General features: G+C 28.9%; 1 protein-coding gene across 14 annotated transcripts in view; it reads left to right on the top strand.

The window, feature by feature from the left end:
* The window catches only part of LOC117179364 (bromodomain-containing protein 2-like), a 94,858-nt gene that overhangs the window by 58,043 nt on the left and 14,586 nt on the right, over positions 1-22,229 (top strand). For all 14 annotated transcript variants that reach the window (XM_033371079.1, XM_033371078.1, XM_033371081.1 and 11 more), the window contains 4 exons: positions 1,340-1,434; positions 1,610-1,727; positions 5,040-5,405; positions 12,943-13,494. In XM_033371079.1, the coding sequence (XP_033226970.1) occupies positions 1,340-1,434; positions 1,610-1,727; positions 5,040-5,405; positions 12,943-13,494 (1,131 nt within the window). The remainder of the gene's footprint in view (positions 1-1,339; positions 1,435-1,609; positions 1,728-5,039; positions 5,406-12,942; positions 13,495-22,229) is intronic.

Below are 22,229 nucleotides of genomic sequence, written 5' to 3'. Positions count from 1 at the left end.
ACCGCTGCATATGCATTTTGTACATAGTGAAGACTAATATATCATAAAATATTAATTCTAGCGATAAGTTATACTCGTGAGGAAAAAAAACCAAGAGGAGAGTAAAACGTTAAACGCAAAACTTTTTTAATTGCATTATTATTATTCGCATCAGCAGTAGAGGGTAGAAGAAACTCTCCGAGTGCATATTCGGAGTCGAGGTTGGCTCACTTGGTGGTCCAGCTCGCTATATTATATAAGTTAAGATATGCTGGAACTCCTTCTCGCTGTTTTTATACGAATCCCTGATAATATGTCCGCCGAATTTTCAATTCTTCCACGAACCTCTCGCTAATAATTTTCTAGTTATATTTGGAAGCCAATTTCCATGATCCATTTGTAGAATTTGTAAAGAATTAGACACCGAGCAGGAGGTTCTTGCCACCGATCTCAATACTGTGCTAACTGCGACTCGGATTTATACATTTAGGTCTCACTCAAGTTTAAGTTGAATCCATAATGTACTATTACGCCACTTTTATTTACCTTAATTAAATTTAACATAACATTATATTTACTCTACTGTACGAGAAAAAAAATTGCAGTTTGATGGTTTTGTAGTCAACGTTTTGTAATCATCATCATTATCATCATTATCATCATCATCATCATCACGACCCTCATCGCGGTTTATTATTCTTATTATTATTATCTTTAGAATACCTTTAAAAGGATGAAAAGAAGGGTAGAGGAATGGAAAGACGGATTACTGAGCTTTCACACATCCGAGGATGTGTGGACGAATCAGCTTCACCGAGACGTGTTTGCCTGTGGGTACGTGCGTGTGTGTGTGTGTGTGTGTGTGTACGCGTTTGGATGTTTATTAGCATATATGCTATCATTTGAGATGAATGAAATATGATTGACTTTATGTAGAATGAGAGAATTGTTCTGCGCATTAAGATTTTTTAATATAAAAAAAAACGTGAAATGAAAGTCCACAAAAAAAGGCATACAATTGAGATATTTAAATTAACATTGTTGTACACAGTGATACAATTATAATATAAGTATATGAATAAAATCTATTAGAAAATATGTGCCGACTGTTGTTTGATTGGGCTACAATAAAAATTTTGGGTTCAGAAAGATTTAAAGAACAGAAAGACTTGAGAATTATCAACATTCAGGTGATCAGGATTTAGGTGTTAGAAAGATTTTGATATAGAATAAGTAAGAGAATTATGGCTGGTATCCTCTGCACCATCGACATTTCACTAGCTCCACTCTAAAAGTGCCTCGTGTACGAACATTTTTTTGCTTGCACAATCCACTAGACGAAAATTACGTTAAATTACAGGAAATGCCTCAACTCGTCCACCACGAAAGAAATCTAAAAAGGCCACGCCGAGTTCAGGACCGCCAACTACGAACGCCTCGACTGTTGTTCCATCGGTAAGAAAGCGATCTAGCTAGATTGTTAGGTTGATTTTGTAGATATTTTTGCTTTCGAGATTATTCTGCTCGATCGCAGAAAACACCGGCTTACAAAAAAAGCACTTTTTAAAATAGAATCAAAGTAGGTAGATTGTGGAAAAGGTAATTGTTAGTTAATGTTGGAAATTTGTAGGCCTCTAATTTAAATCATACCGGCGGTCTTCTGATGAATAATCAACCAGCGGCGAATTCCACGGGACCAACGGCAAAACCAGCAATCACACAGGCAAATAATATTCCAGCTGAACAAGGTACGAAATAATTTCTAGACATTCCCAGGGCTCGGAAGAAGAAAATCGATAGGGAGTTAAGGAAGCTGTGTCTAACGAGCGTAGGGTTCTTGATTCATATTTTACTCAGTTTTAGCATGTTTTTGAACTATGAGGAATTTTTTTATTTAATTTTCAAGATGGATGAAAAAAAGCATGGAAATACTTGACTTCGGTATTCAAGATTTGCCAGGATCAAAAATTTTGTTAAATTTAAAGCTGCAGTTCAGGATCGTCTTTCCTTTTCTGATAAAAAATATCAATTTTTTTCGTTTTTGATAAAATCAGTGTAAAACGATACACTCATTTCTTTAAAGTTTAAAAGTTTAAACTTTTAAAGAGAAGTTAAACACTATTCTTAAAAACTATTTGTGATATGTGCTTATCAATAGGTAAATATTTTATTGAAATTTACTTCACGTTTTCACTAAAGTCGATTTGGAATCTTTCAAAAGAGAAAAAAAAAGCTTTCTCGAAAATCAAAATCAGTGACACGAACCAAAAACTGGAGAAGATCCGGTTATGGATTAAAATAGAAAATCAATTTTTAAGTTGCAGAAAATAATAAAAACGATATAAAAAATGTTTCATCTAAAATATTTACTCTGTTCCGAGAAAATCAAAATTGCATAGAATGACAGACTTTGTTTTGCTAGAAGTCTGAAAAAATAAGAAAATGTATTTACTTTGTTAAGTAAATAATAGTTTCAAGAAACATCAATGCTAAAAGGCAAAAAAATTATTACTACGTTAAAATTGTAACTAGTATTTTATTTAAGAAATTTGATAAATTATATTTTGAAAAAATCTTTTTACCACAATGTGTATTTGATTTTTTAAGAATTTGTGTGTCATGAACCCGTTTTCGATAAAAATAATGGTTGTCCAGTTCTGTACTGTCAGCCTATATTTGGTATGAAAGTTTTTTGGTAAATGTCAGAAAATTTTATACCCAAACTGTAAACTCGTAATTTTATACCATTTTAGTAAATTTTCACAATTAAAAAACTTTCGAGAAACGTTAAAATAATTAAATTTGGTTTTAACGATTTGATCAAGCTTGAAGATTTATAAAAGCTTTTTTATTTAATTCTAATTTTTTATTGGAAGTAATATCTTATAATAGTGTTAAAATCAGCATCGAAAGAAAAAATTCTCGTCCTTCAATTTTCAAATGTAGCGCTAGATTAAACTTAAGATATCGAGGTAGTTCTGTAATATATAGTCATTTTTTGTAAATATTTTATTCGTATCGACTGCAAAATTTCGGTAAATTAGATTGGCTAAAGTACATAATGTAGCAGGCGTTTATGGCGATTTTAAGAAAGTGAATTAGCATGTAGAGTAAGAATCTGATTAATTTTTTTATTGAGAAAATTGATTGGAACGATCGAAAATGCTGGTTTTTATCGTAAAGTTTTCATCCAGATTGAAGTATTCATAATTTGAATGAATATCCTTTTTAATGATCAATTTTATATCATTATAAATGAAAAATTAAATATAGTATAGATAACTCCAGTGTGGGTAATCCTTATCCTTGGGAATTTTTTTGTAACACAAAAAATATTTTTCTTATAAATTGGTTTAAGAATTACGTTAAAATACATATGTATGTGTTTGTAAATATTTGTTGAAACAGCATAAAAGTTGAAAGTACAAAATTTTTTTAAATATTTCCGCTATATAACTAAAAAATGAAAAGTAGAGTTGTATTTATTATTAAATTAAGTGCTTAACACATTTCTAAGTTAAACTTTTAACATTTATTGCTTATGCATTGTTTTACACATTTTTTAAAAATGACTTCTTTAGATTTCTATCTAAGTTGAGATATTTTAATTGATTTTGTTCAGATTTGTTTTTAATTTGCTGACTTTTAATCTCATTATAGAACATTCTGAGCTCTATGAATTCAGAATCATTATAATTTATATTATTTATTGGTCGATCAATTATTTCACCTCAAAAGTGTTAGTGAAATTTCCGAAAACCTAATTTTTTAACACTAGGCTGTCGATACTTGTGTGGTGGAAAAATTCTTATTTACAAGAAAAATTTACGAATTATTTTATGTCATCGAATTTTTGAAAATAAAACTTGGTTAGACACTAGAGATAGATTACAATTTGTAATTGTATCGTCGAATACGAAGTTTTACCCATGTGGATGTTGGATAAGGACCAAAAACTAGATTGAGCTTTTATAACAATAATTTCACACACTAGAGTCTAGAATGATTAAAATATTATAATTTAATATTCAATTTTTGCGGGCACTATATATTAACTTCTTCTCCCGAGCTCATTATAGTTTCCTTTAATTATTGAGTTTAGTAGCGGAAGTGGAAACTCGTTTCTTGTTTCGTGTACATAATTATTTTTACAATCAATTCCTGGTTATGCTTGGTCACCCGGCTTAGAAAAAGGCACTTCTTGACCGGATCAAGATTTGAAAAATCAAACTCACAATATTATATAAAAAAATACGGGGGGGGGGAGTATCTTATACACTTGTATTTAAATAAGATGCATATTCAAATATGTGTTGTAGAAGAATTTTGTATTTTACATTTGAATGCTCGAATACTGCTGTATCTTGAATTTGTTAAATACATTTTTTTGAAACTACCCTTAGAGTCAAGTCTTTATTAATTCTACCTTTTATTTTGTTAACATGAAACTTTCTTTTTTCAGGGAAACGGCTTTGATTTTATTTTCTGTTTTATTTTGCCCCATTTTTACAGCCGTCTTCCATTCTTAGCGCCAATTTATATTATAACAAAAGAAATTTAAAAAAATGGCTATCGACATAACAAATGTTACTATATTTATTTTCGATTCATAGCTCTTGCTATTTCAAATTTAAATTATATTATAATCTCTTATGTTTATCTTCTTTGGTTTGATCAGTCTATAAGTAAATTTTTACTTTATTTAAATTATAGTTTTTATTAGGTGAATTATTTAAAAGACCAAACGTAGCCAAGAATTTATCGTAGAAATCTTGTAACAGGTCTTCCGATCTTGCTCATTTTTGTATTCATTTTTTTTTAAAGTATTTTCTGAGAAAAGTATTATACTAATTAATGACGCCTACAACCTTTGTTCTTTAGATTAAGTTCCAATTTTTTGCAAATTCTTCTTAAAAGATAAAATTATTTAAATTATCAATATTTTATTCCATATTTTTTTGGAGTCCTGTTACAAAAACCTTTTTTTTTTAAGTAAATTTTTTTTCTAAAGAAAATAAGTAAATAAGTGGTTAGTGAATACTGAAAAGAAGATTTCTTAGGTGCAGCCCAATCAGTTTCGATAACAGCCGTGACAATTGGACAAGGATTGACAATAGCGAGTCACTCGTCGATGCCAGCTCAGCCATCTCGTCCAGTTGCGGTGGCCACAGCTGCCCCGATTAAAAAAACACCTGCCCCTACAGCTATTACAAACACGACTCCTTCCTTATCTGTCCCCACACCTACCCCAAGTGTCACTTCAAACAACACACATTCAAACACAAATACGATACCTATCCTGACTTCAGTTCCTCAACCTCAGACCCCTGTAAATACCTTTTCAAATCAAAACACTCCCACCGTTCAATCGGATCCAGTCGCTCTGAACCAACCTGCAGACCTTTTGCAGCATTTATCTGCTCTAGGTAGTACTCTTTTTATTATTGGTTACTATTTAAAATTTCAGGCCTCACAGATCCTTCCGTATATCCCCTGTTGTACCCTAGAGTCAGTTCAGGTCCATAAAGCAGCTTTTTTTCAAGATTTGGTCAGTACGGTACCCTATTTGCCGCCCATAATGTAACATTAAAAGAATTTATAATGTGATTAAAGGTTTCAAGAGTCAGGGATTTAAAACAAAAGTAGCAAATCGGAGAATTTCTGTAAGAAGTAACTGTAAAGAATAATATATTTTTAGATACTTTATAAAATGAAAGGATCTCATTAGTGATTTTTCGTTTAATAAATTAACTGATGGGTTAACCACTATTTAAATCTTAAAGTGCATTGTGGGTGTCTGACATCCCAAGCATCTGAGATTCATCATTTTATCATAAAATTGACTTTTGAACTGTGCAAATAAATATCTTTTTTGAATGCACCCATGTTGCAATCTTTTTACATTCTCATCATTTATGATTGAGAAAGTATTAGATTTGTCGGAAATTTGACATCACACTTTTTCAACGGATCTCCTCGTTTCAAGACCCCCTGAATCCAAAAATCAGGTTTTCACGATGGCGTCTGTCTGTCTGTCCGTCCGTCCGTAAACACGATAGCTCTCGAAAAAATAAACGAATCAAATTCATCTTTGTCACACTTTTTTTAGGTCCTAAAAGAAAGGACGACTTCGTGAACCAGCCATTTTTGATAAAAATTCAAAAAGTGAACACATTTTGAAAATTTTTGAGACCACTTTTCTGTATTTGAAAATTCTATGTACGGATATTTATAGTATTAAAAAGAACAAACAATTTATCCTTATGACTTTTTTCGGTTAAAAGAAAATTCTCAGAGTTATAGCGTTTTCAAAATTTTTTTAATCAAACGAAAATCAAAATTTGAAGCCAAAAATCGCACGATACGAAAAAAAGTCAAGAGAAGAAAAACATGTCTTTTTGAAAGCCCTACAAGATTATTATAACCAATTTTTTGATTTTTTTCAAAAATCGAAAATTCAAATTTTGATTGCACAAAAAATGGAAAATAAAAAATTCCATTTTGTGGACAAACTATATAGGATACGAAAAAAGATAAATTAACAAAAATTGTTATCCCAAAAATGATCTACAATTTCGTTAAGTATCACTTCTTGGCAGGATGCGTACTTTTTGTTTGATTCGGGAAAAATAACGCTAAAAAAACATTTAAAAAATGTGTGGAAAAACGACGAAAGTTACGAGAAAAAAAATCCAACGAAACCTGTTTACAAATATCTGTCGGAAATCGAGCGCGCAGCGCGAGTGTCACGATGAGAATGTGTACCTCAAAGCCTACAGAGCTTTGAGAAACTTAATCTTTGATTATGCTTAATGAAGTAGACAATTCAGAATATGAAGAGGCATATAAATAGTGCCATCTAAAAGAGAGGCAACCTATTATCGAGCGCGAAGCGCGAGATTCAACCGTGGCGCGCCCAAGGCTATTTCAAAAGTAAAGTCATAAATTTTCAGGTTAAAATAATTAAAATTGCGTGAGTTATGAAGTTTTTAATAAAAAAAACCAATTTTTTCACTTTTTTCAATAATTTTTTTAACAAACTTAAAATAAATAAATGGCTATAAAATCAACTCTACCTTGGAAAAGATACCTTAAACTATATCGGATAATTTTATTGTGACAAAGTATTGAATAGGGTTTAAACAATACATGATTAAATACGCTGGGGTGCACCCACGATGCACTTTACCGTGATTTTTACCATGTATGCACTTTAAGGGTTAATTCAGATCTATGTCTATTACTGAATTGTCGTATTTTTAAATATTTCAGGGTATTTTAAAAGATTCCGTGAAATTTTTTTATAGATTTCAATCATTTAAAGGAATTTAAAGGGTTTAGGGGTTTTTCAAAACTTCTAGGGAATTTTCAAGAGCTTTTAATTTTTTGTTGATTTACATCATTTGAAGGGATTTTGAAGCATTTAAAATATTTTAAGATGATGAATTTTCTAGAATTTCAAAAGGTATGGAATAATTTTATGGGACGTTGAAGGTTTTAAGATGTTTCAAAAGATTTCGCGGGATTTTATGAGGTTTCAGAGAATTTCAATGATCGCAAGGTTTTTTTTAATGCTATCGATGTAATTTAATAAATTCTCCAAGATTTTAGGAAATATCGCCAGATTTCATAGAATTTCACTGTATTTATTTAACGGGATTTAATAATATTTTATTGAATTTAAAGAATTTCTTCAAATTCTTTGGAATTTTCAGGAGCTTCCAAAATTTTTGAAGGATTTCAAAAGGTTGAAAAAGATTTTAAGTATTTTAGGATATTTTAAAAGATTGCAAAGACATTTTTAATTGATTTAAGTAATTTTATGAGATTTTAAAGTATTTCGGGGTATTTTAAAAGATTGCCAGGCATTTTAAAGATCTTGAAAAAAATGTAAGAGATTTAATAAGATATCCGAGGATTTCAAATATTTTAGAAAATTTAAAACGATTGCCAGAATTTTTTATTTGCCATATTTTAACAGTTTCAAGTGATTTCAAACACTTTGAAGTATTTTACGGCATTTTAAAGGATTCCAAGGCGTTTTCAAGAGATTTAAAGAACTTCAGGGAATTTCCAAAGGTTTTAATAATTTTAAGAAATTTTAATGAATTTCAGAGAATTTATTCATAAGAAGTGACAGATTTCGTAGGGTTTCAAAGATTTGAAGAGATTTTCAAATAGTGTTTGCAATTCATTAAAAATTCTTCCTGAATTGTTAATAATTTATTTTGAATTCTTTAAAAATCTTTTAAGTTCTAATTTCAATCAGTTCTTTTAAATTCTTTGGAATTCTCTTGAATTTTTAAATTTTATTTGAATTCTTTTAAACTCTCTCAATTCTATTTAATTCGCAGGATTTTTTTGGAATTTTGAAACTTCACATTTAATTGATCCTACATTCTTTTAACTCTTCACCTTCAATTCAATTAAGGGTTTTAAGATTTTTTACAATTCATTAAAATTTAGTTTCATTCACCTTGAATTTTGACGAATTTCATCGAATTCTTCCCGATTACCTTAAATTCCTGTAAATTCGTTCCAATTTTACGGAAATCAACGGAATTTTTAAAATTTGTTTCCAATTCGTTTGAATTCAAGTTGAATTATTTTAAAGTCTTGTAATTTTTTTTCCTGCCCTTTGAGCGCAAAAAGTACCCTATGAGCGAAAAAAGTGCACTTTGGTCACTATATATGATCCCATACGGATTATGAGGCCTGAAATTGGAGTTAGTTTTTTAAGCCTGAAGATCCATTCAAATTTTTAATCATATGTTTGGGGTAATTATTTTTCAAATCAGGTAAGGTGTCTACACACTTGGAAAACCTGGAATTGTCAGGAATTTTTTTCGAGTGCGTGCTAAAATTTGGTTTAAATTTTAATATAAAATTAAATAACAATCTTTCTTTATTTGTTAAAGTAGCTTTATATTAACGGATTTAACTATTTTTCTAAAAATTAGTTTCTTATTAAAAAGTTAATTATTTAACTGAAAATTCAACAATTTGGTTGGTTTTCTCTCTATCGACAGAAAAATCTTCTTTAATCGAAAAATCAACTTTTGTTTGAAATTCGTCTTTTTTGGTTCAATTCAACAGGTTTTTATTTAAAAATAAATTTTTTTGTTTGAAATATCAACCTTTTTCGCTAAGAATTTTTGTTTTTTTTTTGACTACTTATTTGCCAAAACATTGTTTGCCAATGGCGATACGTTTACGAAAAAATGGACTTTTTCCAGAAACCTTTTTTATGCATCGAAGAGATTATTTATTAAATTCTCATAGAAAATTATGTGAATAAGACATTTTTAACAGTTTAAAACGAGGTTTTCATTTTTCATTAGTTGAAAACTTAAATTTCAAATTTCTTCCATCTTTAACTCAATTTTTATCTCAACTCCGATGATCTCTTTGAAAATCTAAAGCGTTTGAAATAAAAATTTGTTGATAAAAATCGTTTTAACTTGATCAACTTTTACAGGAATTCAATTCGAGAGTCTTAGTAACAAAACAAATGTAAACGCCTGATTAAACATTTTATAAACTATTTTCCATTTAAAAATAACTTCAAATTAATATATTCATAATGAACTGCTTTTATTTAATTAAAAATCATTTAAATATTGTTTTAGTCTAAAATATTCCATTTTTACCTAATTAATTTGAATTTTTTTAATTCGCATTTTTTTAAACATTTTAGAAACATTTTACGGTTTATCTAGAAATGAGCAGTTATAAATCGAATATTAAAAACTGTTCAATTTAAAAAATTGAGTTACTTAAAATAGTTGTTTATCGTTGAAATTTCATTTTGTTAATTAAAACTTCGAATGTTACAATTTTAATTTTTAAGTAAGAATGTGATATTTTGATGTATAAATAAGAGTTAAGAAATTATTAATTCAAAAGACTTCGAATAAAAATAATTTAACTTTTAATTTAAAAAGTGTTCATTACATCAAAATTAATTATTTAAATTTCAATATTTTTAACTTTAAATGGGCGATCCAATATGGCCGTTAAAAATTTTTTTAAAGTTTTTTAATGATAATTAAAATGAGTAAAGTTGGTTAGCAAAAGTTTTTTTTTATTACGAACATGATGTCACATATTGAACAAAAAAATTAAATGCCTTATTCAATATGGTCGCTCAAAATATAAAAAAGTTTTTCAATGATAGTCAAAATTTTAAAAATCCGAAATGGCTGTTTTAACTAAAATTGTCAATTCAACGAATATTTACAGTTTTGTAGTAAAATATTACCCTGATTGAGAACATTCGGCAGTTTTATTTATTAGTAACCACTGAATATAATATAAGTTTTTCCGAAAAATGAGTACATTAATATCGCTGGCAGATGGCCGTATTGGATTTATTCAAAATTTCGGCTCCCACTAGCTACTCCACAGTTTCTGAAAATAAATTTGTTCCAATTGCCAAGTTTGAGAGGCTTCCGTTGAAAAATTGTGAAATTAATTATCTTTATTAAATTCTAACCTGCCGCCATAATGGATTTTTTTCAATTTCGGCTGACGCTCACTAATGCAAAGTTTCTGAAAATAAATATAAGCCTCTTATTACGCTTGAGAGACTTTACTTGAAAAATAGGGAAATTAATAATTTTTGTTGTAATCTTAACAGTCGCCATTTTTTATGTTTTTTCAATAAATTTAATCTTTAATACCAGCAGTTGATGCCCTATCAACAGTTGAAGATTAAAATTAAAATAATCAATTGAGCTCTTTAAAAAAAATGGATTTTTCTGTTGTATCATTTTGTAACAACAAAATTCCCAGTCAGTCGCTTATGTTGTCGGAAATGGTCAATATAGGGCCTTAAAGTTCATATCCTAATAGTGAAGATTCATGAATAAGTTGAACAAATGTCTTAAATTATTAAATTTTTTTCTTAAATATTAAGTATATTAGCTACTATTAAGTTTATAATTTCTTACGCAATTAAAGAAATTTATTCTTAATTACACACCTACAATAAGGACATGAATTAAAAGATTTAATATTGACAAGATCGAATTTATAAGCAAATAATTGGTAAATAATAATCTCAATTTGAACTTTCGAGTTGCAAAAAATTTAATTATACTCAAAAAGCAATTTTAAAATTGTACGTATTTCGAAAGATAACTATAATAAAAAACTCATTTTTAAACAAATTTAAGTTAAATAATTATTCACTTTAGAACAAATATTTGTATAGACGTTTAATTTTACAGGCTTGCATTTTAAAATGCAGTTTTTCTGCTCCATTATTTTTAATTGTTCAATTCATAAAGTTACACATTTAAAAATGTTTACTTTTTAATTAATTCATTCATTTGATCAATTTCAGTATTAAAATGTTAGTTTAGAGCACCTCAAAGCTAAAATATTTCAAAATATACATGTTAAAATCGGTTTTTTCAATTGCATATTCGCGCTTATACTATATCAAATTTGTTTATAACTTCTTTTAAATTTAATATTTGTCTTCTTTAAACAGTTATTTAGGCCATTTTTATTCAGGAAAACAATAACAAATTAACCATGTCAAAATTATAATTTTATAACTTCAAAAACAATTCTTCAATCCAAAATGACATTATTTTAAAGTGTTTTATAATCCAAATAATAATATTTTTAATTTTGAATTCATTATTAAACCCCCTTATTTTGTATTTTTTTGAAAAATTCTCTTTAGAAAAATGATTTTTGGCTGTTATTTGCAAAATAATGATCTTACAAAACAAAAACGTTTCTCGCAATTCTTGCAAAAAGTCTCTTAAATATGTATCAGTTTTATTTGAAAAGTTTGTTCGTAAAACCAATATTTTTAAATATTTGTTCTTTTATTCAGATTTATAGTAACAATAGTAAAAAGAATGGAAGGTTTTTCTTCAAAATAGTGAATTCACGATCTAAATGTTTGCTTTTAAAATAGACTTTTGGCACTTTTAATCTTTTCAATTCAGTTTTTAACATTGCTTTTCAAAAATATTATTTTTATTAATAAGTTATATTTTCATAACGGGACCAAAATGTAAAAATCCTTAAGGTTATACATACTGAATAAATTGATTCATTGATTGTTTGATTGATAAAAAATGTTATTCCAGAAAAAATATAAATAGTTCAACTTTTCCATGTTAATGACTTTAAAGCTACATTTGTTATCCTGACATCAGTAATTTTAAAAATGACCGTATATAATCTGTCTGCTTGTTAAAATTTTCACAAAATATGTAAATCTCCCATGGAAATATGGATATAAAAAAATGTTTTTTTCAATGTTTAAGAATTTTACTTAAAAAATGCCATTATGGATTCTGGAAATCTAAATAAAAATTTCTGTTTATTTTTTGCTCATTAGTAATAATTCGAATTCAAGGATTATCAATATTATTTTTTAATTTAAACAAAACCTAAAGTTGTGGTGTACCCTTTTTTTAGAGGCCTTAGTGTTGACGCTTCAAAAATATTAGGAAGGTATTAGCTATCGAAAAGAATACTTGTTTATATTAATAATTAATTACTTTGGAGAAAATTTTGGATAGAAATTCATCCGAAAAAATCCGAATCTTTCTGAAATCTGTATCCGAACCAAATTTTAAGTTCAAAATAATCCGAACTCGGACTTACCTAAAGTTGTTTTCAATCCGAATGAATCCAATTCCATCTGAACTCAGATTCATTCGGATTAAAAGTACAGTATTTATCAATCTGAGTTCGAATTCATTCGGATTGAAAATTTGGTTCAGATTGAACCGGATTGAGTCGGATTAATTTTTGACCGATTTGGATCGAACGAAATGTAGAACTTTTTTCGAATTGGTTCGGATACAAATTTCGGAATGAATACCTATCCGAAATTTTTGTCAGGGTGGAACTTAATGATTAATTAATGTAATTCAATTAGAACTTGAACCGATCGAGATTTATAACACTTCTTTAAATGTATTTTTTGAATAGCGTCTGTGGCGACCACGCAAACAAGTTTAGATCATGCTTTATCGACGACGAAAAAGGAATCTCATATTCCTATGATCCAGACATCGCATTCAGCGAACAACAATTCCAATCTGAATCTTCTGCCAGACGTAAAGCCTGCCGTGAATATGGTGTCGACAAGCGTGGCTTCCAATCTGAATATGGGGCAAATTAACATGGCCAATATAAATATGAATCTGCAACAAGGATTGGCGCATATGTCGATGCACAGCCAACTCGAAAGTCTTATCAACACGACCGCGAGTCTTCAGAATTCTCATACGATGACGATATCGCAACAGCATTCCAACGGATTCTCCAACGTAAAGAGGGATAATTCCCCGCCTAATATGTTAAACAACAATGGCATACCCGGGTTTAATTTGGGTAGCATGAACATATCAGGAATGGCCTCAATTTTTGATCCTGGAGTGCCACTTGTTTCGATGCCTATGCAGATTCCACAGTTAACGGCGAGAAAAGAAGAAAGGTCTCTGCCGATGAGCCAAGCACAGATGCCACAAAAAATGGATGGTGAGTTTTTATTTCAGAATTGTAAGGCTCTCATTTTTTGCTTCGCTTTTTGTGTTTCGTGGACTTCCTTGAAAAACTGTTTCACAGGGTGTCTTATCTGACCGGGAAACCGGGAAGAAGCTGGGAATTTGATTCAATGACGGGGATTTTTCAGTCAATTTGACGAAAATGAAACAGGGGGGCGACTTGGCCGAGAAATGACCGAGAATTCATTTTAAAACACGATAATTTATTTCCGATCGCAGTAAAATTCAAGTTTTCATTGTGTTAATTATTTTGGTTAATTTAGAAATGTGATTTCTACTTTTTCTATAGTTGCCGGGCATATAAGTGTGTATATTAGGCACTACTTGTGGTAAAAAGTTTAAATTCTTTTGTTAAAAAATAATTTTTCTGTTTGAAGATTTATCTCCTTTTGAAAATGCAACTACTTTGTTGAAAATCACTTTTTTTTACTAAAAATTTAACTATTTCAATAGTAAATTTAACTATTTTTCTTAAGATCCGTTTTTTTCTTTTAAATTAAGAATTAGATTGTTAACGGAAAATTCAACTATTCTATTTTTGGTTGAAAATTTATCTTTTTTATGTGTAAGCCTAACTGTTTAGTTTGAAATTTATATTTTGTGTTAAAAAATCAAACTGTTTCTTTGAAAATTTGTATTTTTTGGTAGAAAATTAATCTTTATAATTAAAAAATTCATCTTTTTGGTAGGTATACAATTCACCTATTTCAGTTTAAGATTGATTTTTTTTTTGTTGAAAATCCATCTGTTTGGTTGAAAATTAATTTCTAAAACTGAAAATTTAACTGCTACATGTTTTGTTGAAAAGAATTGATCTTTTCAAGTTCAAAATTGAACAATTTGGATAAAAATTTGTCCTTTAGAAATTAAAATTCACGTATTTAAAAAAAATCGATTTTTCGGTGGAAAACGATTTTTTTCTTTGAAATTTACTCTCGTTGTTTAAAAATTCTGCGTTTAGGTTAAAAATTCAACAATTCCAGTTAAATAATTATCATTTTAGTTGAAAATTAATCTTTTAGGTTGGAAATAGAATTACATTGTTGAAAGTTAAATACTTTTGTTAAAAATTAATTTTTTGGTTGAAGATTTATGTTTTTAAATTAAAAATTCATTTCTTTGATTGAAAAATGAGCTATTTGTTAAAAAAAAATTGTTTTTCCTTTGTTTAAAATTCATCTATTTGTTTGAGCATTCCTTTTTTGGCTGAACATTTTTAGTTGAAAATTCGTAATTTTTGGTTGAACATTGATTTTTTAACTTAAAATGTAACTTCACCTTTTTGGTTAAAAATTCAACTGTTCTAGTTCAAGATTCATAATTTTACTTGTAAATTAATTAAATCTGCAATTTTTTTCTCTGTCGTGTTAAAAGATATTTACAGTGAACGTCATGAATTAAAATAATTAATAATGTTAACGTTTTTTCGACAGAAAATAATGTTACTTTTAGTTGACCGGGAATTTTAAATCGTCCGCCGAATCGCCACCCTGTGAATATTAAGTGTTATTATATTTTCGTTAGCATTACTTAAATTGTTTTATCTGTGCTTTATCTGTTTTTCTTGTGAATTGGTTCAGGTAATTTATGAATAAAATTATAATTCAGATTTGAAACAAGGAATTTCCCAAAATAATTAATATTCTGACATGGAACAGTGAATTTTAAAAAAAAATTATGTTTCTCTTTTGGCACAGGGAATTTTTGAAAAGAATAATAATTTGTAGATGGAACAGTAATTTTTCCGAAAGAAATAATTATAATTGTGAATTGGATCATAGAATTTGCTAATAGAAAATTAGAATTCAGATCTGGAACCAGATATTTTTCGCAGAATTTATTATTCAAAATAATTACAATTTTGATTTGGAACATGGAATTTTTGAAAAAAATTATAATTCTGCCTTGGAATAGTAAATTTTCCAAAAGAATTACATTTTTGACTTGAAACGGGGAATTTTTGAAAGAAATTATTACCGTTCTAAGTTCTGAATAAGGAATTATTAACAAGAATAATCCTTTTGAATTGGACCAGGAAATTATCGAATAAAATTATTATTTTTATTTGGAACAAAAAATTTTCTGAAACAATTATATGTCTTTCTTAATTGAATCAGAGAATTTTTGAAACAAAAATATAATTCATATCTGGAACCAGGAATTTTCTAAAACAATGATTATTGTCACTTGGAAGAGGAAATTTTCCAGAATAATTATAAATCTGAATTAGAACAGTTATTTTTTATAGAAAATTACAATTTTTATATGAAATGGTACATTATAAAAAAGAATCACAATTTTTATTTGGAATAAGAAATTTTCGAAAATAACTACAATTCTGATTTTTAACAGGGAATATTTGAAAGGAATTATTATCGTTTTGAATTTGAAAAGGGAAATTTTTGAAAGAATAATTGCAATTCTGATTTGTAACAGTGGATTCTTCAAAAGAGTTGCAATTTTGACTTGGAATTAGGAATTTTTGAAAAGAATTATAACTCTTATTTAACAAATAATTTTTTAAAAGAATGATGCTTTTGAGTTACTTCAGGGAATTTTCCAAAAGAATTCAAATTCTGAGTTTTACTTGGATTTACAACATGTGTTATCAACAGAGAGCGGACGAGCGTATTCTGAAGTTGCGCACGGAGCGTAGCCTCGGCTCCTTGTTGCGGAGAACCGTCGCATGGGGGGAAGTAGTGGGAGACTCGCGCGAACATTTGAATGTCTGTGACTGTGATGAGCAAATAGCAGACTAGAATGAAAAGAAAATAGAGCGACAAATGATACGTTGTCATCAATGCAAATACAGGGTGGCCGCTGGAGCTGGAAATCGGGAAATAACAGTGAATTTATTTTTTCTCCGGGAATTTTACAAATTTTTAGAAAATAAATCTGTCCAGCTTTGATTTCAATCGTGTTTTAAATAATTACCTAAATTTTTGTATTTTTAGAATATGATATAATTCAGTTTAGAATGCGTAATTCGAAAATCTTTCACTTTAAAAATGTTCTATTTTAATTTTTAAGCATACATTTTTATTTTAAGAATTTAAAAATGCAGTTTTAGAGACTAAAAAAATTGAAAATTAGAAATGTTTAAAATAGATGGTTTAGGATAAAAAAACATTGTTAGTCTATAAATTTTGAATATAAATTAATTAATCATCTTTAAGTTAAACTGTACTTTAAGTATTAAAAGTAAATAATAATTGATTTTACAAGACGATTCGGAATCAGTTCATAATTTTATAATTTCCAGATTTAAACTTTAAAAATTAAACTGTTTAAATTTCAAAGTCTTATTAGTTAGACCAATGTAAACAACCGATTGAAACTTTATATACTATTTTTAAACTATTTAAAATAATTTTATTTGTCAATCAAATCGTTGAATTGTTATATATAAACCATTTAACACCTACTGTCCTTAGAAAAAATTCAAGTAAGTTCAAGAAATGTTTAGAAGTTTTGACAAAATATCAAAATTAATTAAATATCTGAAATGATTTCAAATAAGTTCGAAGATTTTTAACAATTGTGAAGGACTTCAAAAGAATAAAACACATTTCCTTAAAATTCGTAAGAAAATTGAAAATGATTTTTTATTTTGAAAAATTAATTTGAGAGAATCTTCAAAAAGATTTAGAAAGATTTACGAAACTATGAAAAATCAATGTGGATGATTTTAAGCATTTTGTTTTAACTTGGCATCATTTTTTAAAAAGAGTTAGGAAAAATGCGAATCATTTTGAAAGATATTTAGAAGTTCTTAAATGCTTTAACCCTAAATAAATTGAATTTCAACAATGGCTGATAAAACATTGTTATCTGACATTTAATTGAAATGTTTTTTCAGCACAGTTTCATTCATTTTTTCAGACCCAAAAATATAAATCCACGTTATCATTTTCAATGCTCTAAATTAAAGAATCAATCAATGAATTTAAAATATTAAAAAATTATACTATTTTAGGGAATTTTAAGCTAGAAGCATTAGAAATTGAACAATTACCTTTTTTTTATAAACTGAACAGTCCTTAAATTAAAAGTTAAATTATTTCTATTTCAAATACTTTAGAAATCCTTAAAACACTTTAAAATTTTATTTCAAAATCTTGAAAAATCTGAATGTTGTTTTACGTTTTTCAAATTTTAAATTATTTTTGAAACTTTTTAAAAACTTCTAAATTTCTTTTAAAATGATTAGCATTTTCCATAAATCTTTTAAAATATTATGCCAAATTAAAAAAAAAAATTTTATTTTTTTTAAATTAAAAAATGTAACAAATTAATTTTTTCTAAGTAGAGTAATTAAAATTAAAGCGTTGAAAGTTTAGTTTTTTGTTTAGTTGTGTGTATTTCATTTTTAATTGCGGATTTTAAATGAACATTCAGATATTCCTAAATATTAGATGACTTTTATTTTTCTTAATTAAAAAATTTCAAATTGACAGGTTTAAAAATGGAATATTTTAAACTGAAACGATATTTGAAATTTTTGAAGTTATTTTAAAATTAAAAATAGTTTATAAAGTTTCAATCGGGTGTTTACATTGGTCTAACTAATAAGACTTTGAAATTTTAACAGTTTAATTTTTAAGTGTAAATCTGGAAATTATAAAATTATGAACTGATTCCGAATCGTCTTGTAAAATCAATTATTATTTACTTTTAATACTTAAAGTACAGTTTAACTTAAAGATGATTAATTAATTTATATTCAAAATTTATAGACTAACAATGTTTTTTTTATCCTAAACCATCTATTTCAAACATTTCTAATTTTCAATTTTTTTAGTCTCTAAAACTGCATTTTTAAATTCTTAAAATAAAAATGTACGCTTAAAAATTAAAATAGAACATTTTTAAAGTGAAAGATTTTTTGAATTATGCATTCTAAACTGAATTATATCATATTCTAAAAATACAACAATTTAGGTAATTATTTAAAACACGATTGAAATCAAAGCTGGACAGATTTATTTTCTAAAAATTTGTAAAATTCCCGGAGAAAAAATAAATTCACTGTCATTTCCCGATTTCCAGGTCCAGCGGCCACCCTGTAATTTGCATTGATGACAACGCATCATTTGTCACTCTATTTTCCATGGAGAATAGGTATAAGGAGACCAATCTGTAATGCATGGACTTCACCAAAAACGGTCACTTTTCTGTTGCCAGAAGTACGCACATACACATGTGTAAAATCACACTTACGTATAGTTCAAAACATTCCGAACGTGGCGTGCCAACCGCACTTAAAAAAAGGCCGCCTCCATTGTTTTGTTTTGACAGGTCGCTTGAACAAATAAATGATTGATAATCAGACAGGATTTTTTGAAATGTTTGTGGAATAAAAAGTTATTCGCCATGGAAGAGGTAGGTAGTATGTTTATGAAAATATCAAATTACTTTTACCAACACTATGCGTGCGACACGTATTCGACGCGTTCGTAACAAAAACAAGAAACATACAACTTATACCACTCTGAAAGTCTTGTACGCTACACTTGAAACCACACTTGTTGGAAATTTTCGCTTTTATACAGCGACTTTTAATTTTAACATTCTTTCCTTTATTCACAAACTATTAATTGTTCAATCATTATTTATTTACATTTGACTCACGTTCACTTTGGCAGCCATATTTTTTTAAGTACGGTTAGCACGACACGCTCGGGAAATTTTGAACTATACGTAAGTGTGATTTTGCACATGTGTGTGTGCGTACTTCTAGCAACAGAAAAGTGTTCATTTTTAGTTTCACTACTTTGGTCTCCTTATGTATATTCTCCATGCTATTTTCTTTTCATTCTAGTCTGTGCTGTCTGCTCATCACAGCCACAGATATTAAAATGTTCGCGCGAGTCTCCCACCACTTCCCCCCGCAACGAGGGAGCCGTGGCTACGCTCCGTGCCCAACTTCTGACTACGCTCGTCCGCTCTCTGGTTATCAAGTACAATAATGGCTTAAAACCATTTTTATTCGTCACGGGGAATTTTCTTAAGTAATTGAAGAATGGCAGTACAGAATTATATAGCCAATATTTTTCCAAAAATGATTTTTTTGCATAATATAATATAAAAAAAAAAATTGGCAGTCTTTTACCAAATAATTGTCTATCTCAGTGCGACACAGTCTAGCTAAATTTTGATGTACTCGGGATAGAATAATTTTTTAAACTGAAAATTCAACTGTTCCTATTAACGTTTCTTCATTTTAGTTGAAAATTCATCCATGTGATTGAAATTTTAACTATTTGGTTGAAAATTGATCTTTCTTAATTGAAAATTAAACTGCTTGGGTAAAATATTAACTAATTTGTTTAAAATGTATTTGTTTGGCTGCAGGTTCACCTCTTTGCTTGGAAATTCATCTATTTTGTTGAAAATTCATATTTTCGTTTTGAAAATGCAACTTTGTTTTACAGAAAAGTCATCTTTTGGCCTGAAAGTTCAACAATTTACTTGAACTTATGTTTCTTTCTTGACTGAAAAATGTTTGGTTGACTGATCTGTGGGAAATTCCTCTGTTTTTGTAAAAATTAATTTTTTCATAGAACATTTCACTTGATCTTTTTCAGATGAAAGATCAACTATTTGTTTAAAAAATAATGTATTTTGGTATGCTTAATTTTCGACGTTGAAAATTCGTCTTTTTGTTTCAAAATTCGAAGTGTATACACTGTCGGTACTGGTAAAAGAATATTTCTAGCAAGGTCACGCATATTCATGGAATTCGTAGAATTCATAAAATTCAGGGAATTCACGAAATTCAAGGAATTCATGCCATTCAATGAATTCAAGGATTGCATGAAGGCAAGATTGCATGTTACCGGATTTTTTTCCTTTTTTTTTTACATTTTTTTGTTAAATCGTATACTGATGCATTTTGATTGGCTGGTTACAAACCTGGACTTTAAAACACATGCAAATATAAGTTGCAGTGCTAAAACTTTAAAAAATTACGTTTTTTGTTTACGAAGTTTATATACATTATCTGTACCGGCAAAACGCATATTAGAGTGAGGCCATGTAATTGAGGAGTTATTTTGATAATTTTTAGCTTTTGACGTGTTTAACAAAACGTTCCATGTATAAATCTCACTTTATCGTCGATTACGAATCAAGAATTACTATTGACGTCTTGTGAGGGCGAAAATGCACCCTGAGTCTAGTGGCAGAAATAATGTAAGGTCGCACCCCTACCCCTTTTCTAACACCACGTGGGGGCGGGAAGGCACTTCTGTGACTGGTCACAGAAATAATGTAAGGTCGCACCTCTACCCCTTTTCCAACGCCACGTAAGGGCGGAAAGGCACCCTAATGACATGGTCAAATAACTAATTTAAGGTCGCACCTCTACCCCTTTTCCAACGCCACGCGGGGGCGGGCAGGCACCCCTGTGACTGGTCACAGAAATAATGTAAGGTCACACCCCTACCTCTTTTCCAACGCTACTTGGGGACGGGAAGGCACCCTACTTACCGGTCAAAGAAATAATGTAAGGTCGCACCCCTACCCCTTTTCCAACGCCACGTGGGGGCGGGAAAGCATCCCTGTGACTGGTCACAGAAATAATGTAAGGTCCCACCCCTACCCCTTTTCCAACGCCAATTGGGGGGCGGGAAGTCAGCCCTGTGACTGGTCACAGAAATAATGTAAGGTCGCACCCCCACCCCTCTTCCAACGCCACGTAAGGGCGAAAAGGCATCCTAATGACTGGTGAAAGAAATAATTTTAGCTCGCATGTAGACTCCACCTTTAAGGAATTCGTGGAATTCACGGAATCGAAGGAATTTATGGAATTCAAGGAATTCATGGAATTCAACTTTTTATAACTTTTCTTCAACATCTCATAGGGAGGGGTATTGGAAGGCACCCCTGTGTCTTGTAACAGAAATAATTTTTATAAAAATACTTACCCTTATAGTGAGGATCGAACAATACCAGTAAACACATTTGGGAAAAACTAATTTTTTAATATCTCTTTTCTGCACTCTAGGCTATATCCTTAAAATATGCTTTTTACCGTTACCGACAATTTTTTTTTACCGGTACAGGCTTTGTATACACAACCTTAAAATTTAACTATTTTACTATAAAATTTAAATATTTTGTTGAGGATTTAAGTATTTTATTAAAAAGACATATTTTTTTGATTGAGAATTTGACTGATTTGTTGAAAATTCCTTTTTTTTAAATTAATTGTTTTACGGAGAATGTAACTTCTATTTTTAGCTTAAAATTGATCTTTTTCAGATGAAAGATCAGCTATTTGTTTGAAACTCATTTATTTTATTATAATGGATTTTCTTGGTTGAAAATTCGTCTTTCTGTTTAAAATGTCAACTACTTTGCTATACATTTTAATTATTTTGTTGAGGAAGTATTTTATTAAAAAGGCATCTTCTTTGGTCGAAAATTATACTGTTTTCTTGCAAATTCCTAATTTAAAAAAATTCGTGCTTTTGATTTAAATAATCTTTTTTGTTTGAAAATTCGATCATTTGTTTGAAAATTGATCTTTGTAGGTTCCAAATTCAACAATTTGGATAAAAAATCTACTGTTTGGTTGAAAATTCAATTTTTTAGTTGAAAAATTAACTATTTTCTTGAAATGGCATCTTTTTTGGTCGATGCTTCAATTATGAAACTAATGAGAAACAATAATTTTTTTATAGATGCAATAATTTTGCTATAAAT

The sequence above is a fragment of the Belonocnema kinseyi genome, chromosome 9 (genome assembly GCF_010883055.1).
Source record: "Belonocnema kinseyi isolate 2016_QV_RU_SX_M_011 chromosome 9, B_treatae_v1, whole genome shotgun sequence".
Classification (NCBI taxonomy): domain Eukaryota; kingdom Metazoa; phylum Arthropoda; class Insecta; order Hymenoptera; family Cynipidae; genus Belonocnema; species Belonocnema kinseyi.
The sequence above is the reverse complement of the archived record's forward strand: the minus strand, read 5'-3'. Positions and strand labels throughout refer to the sequence as shown.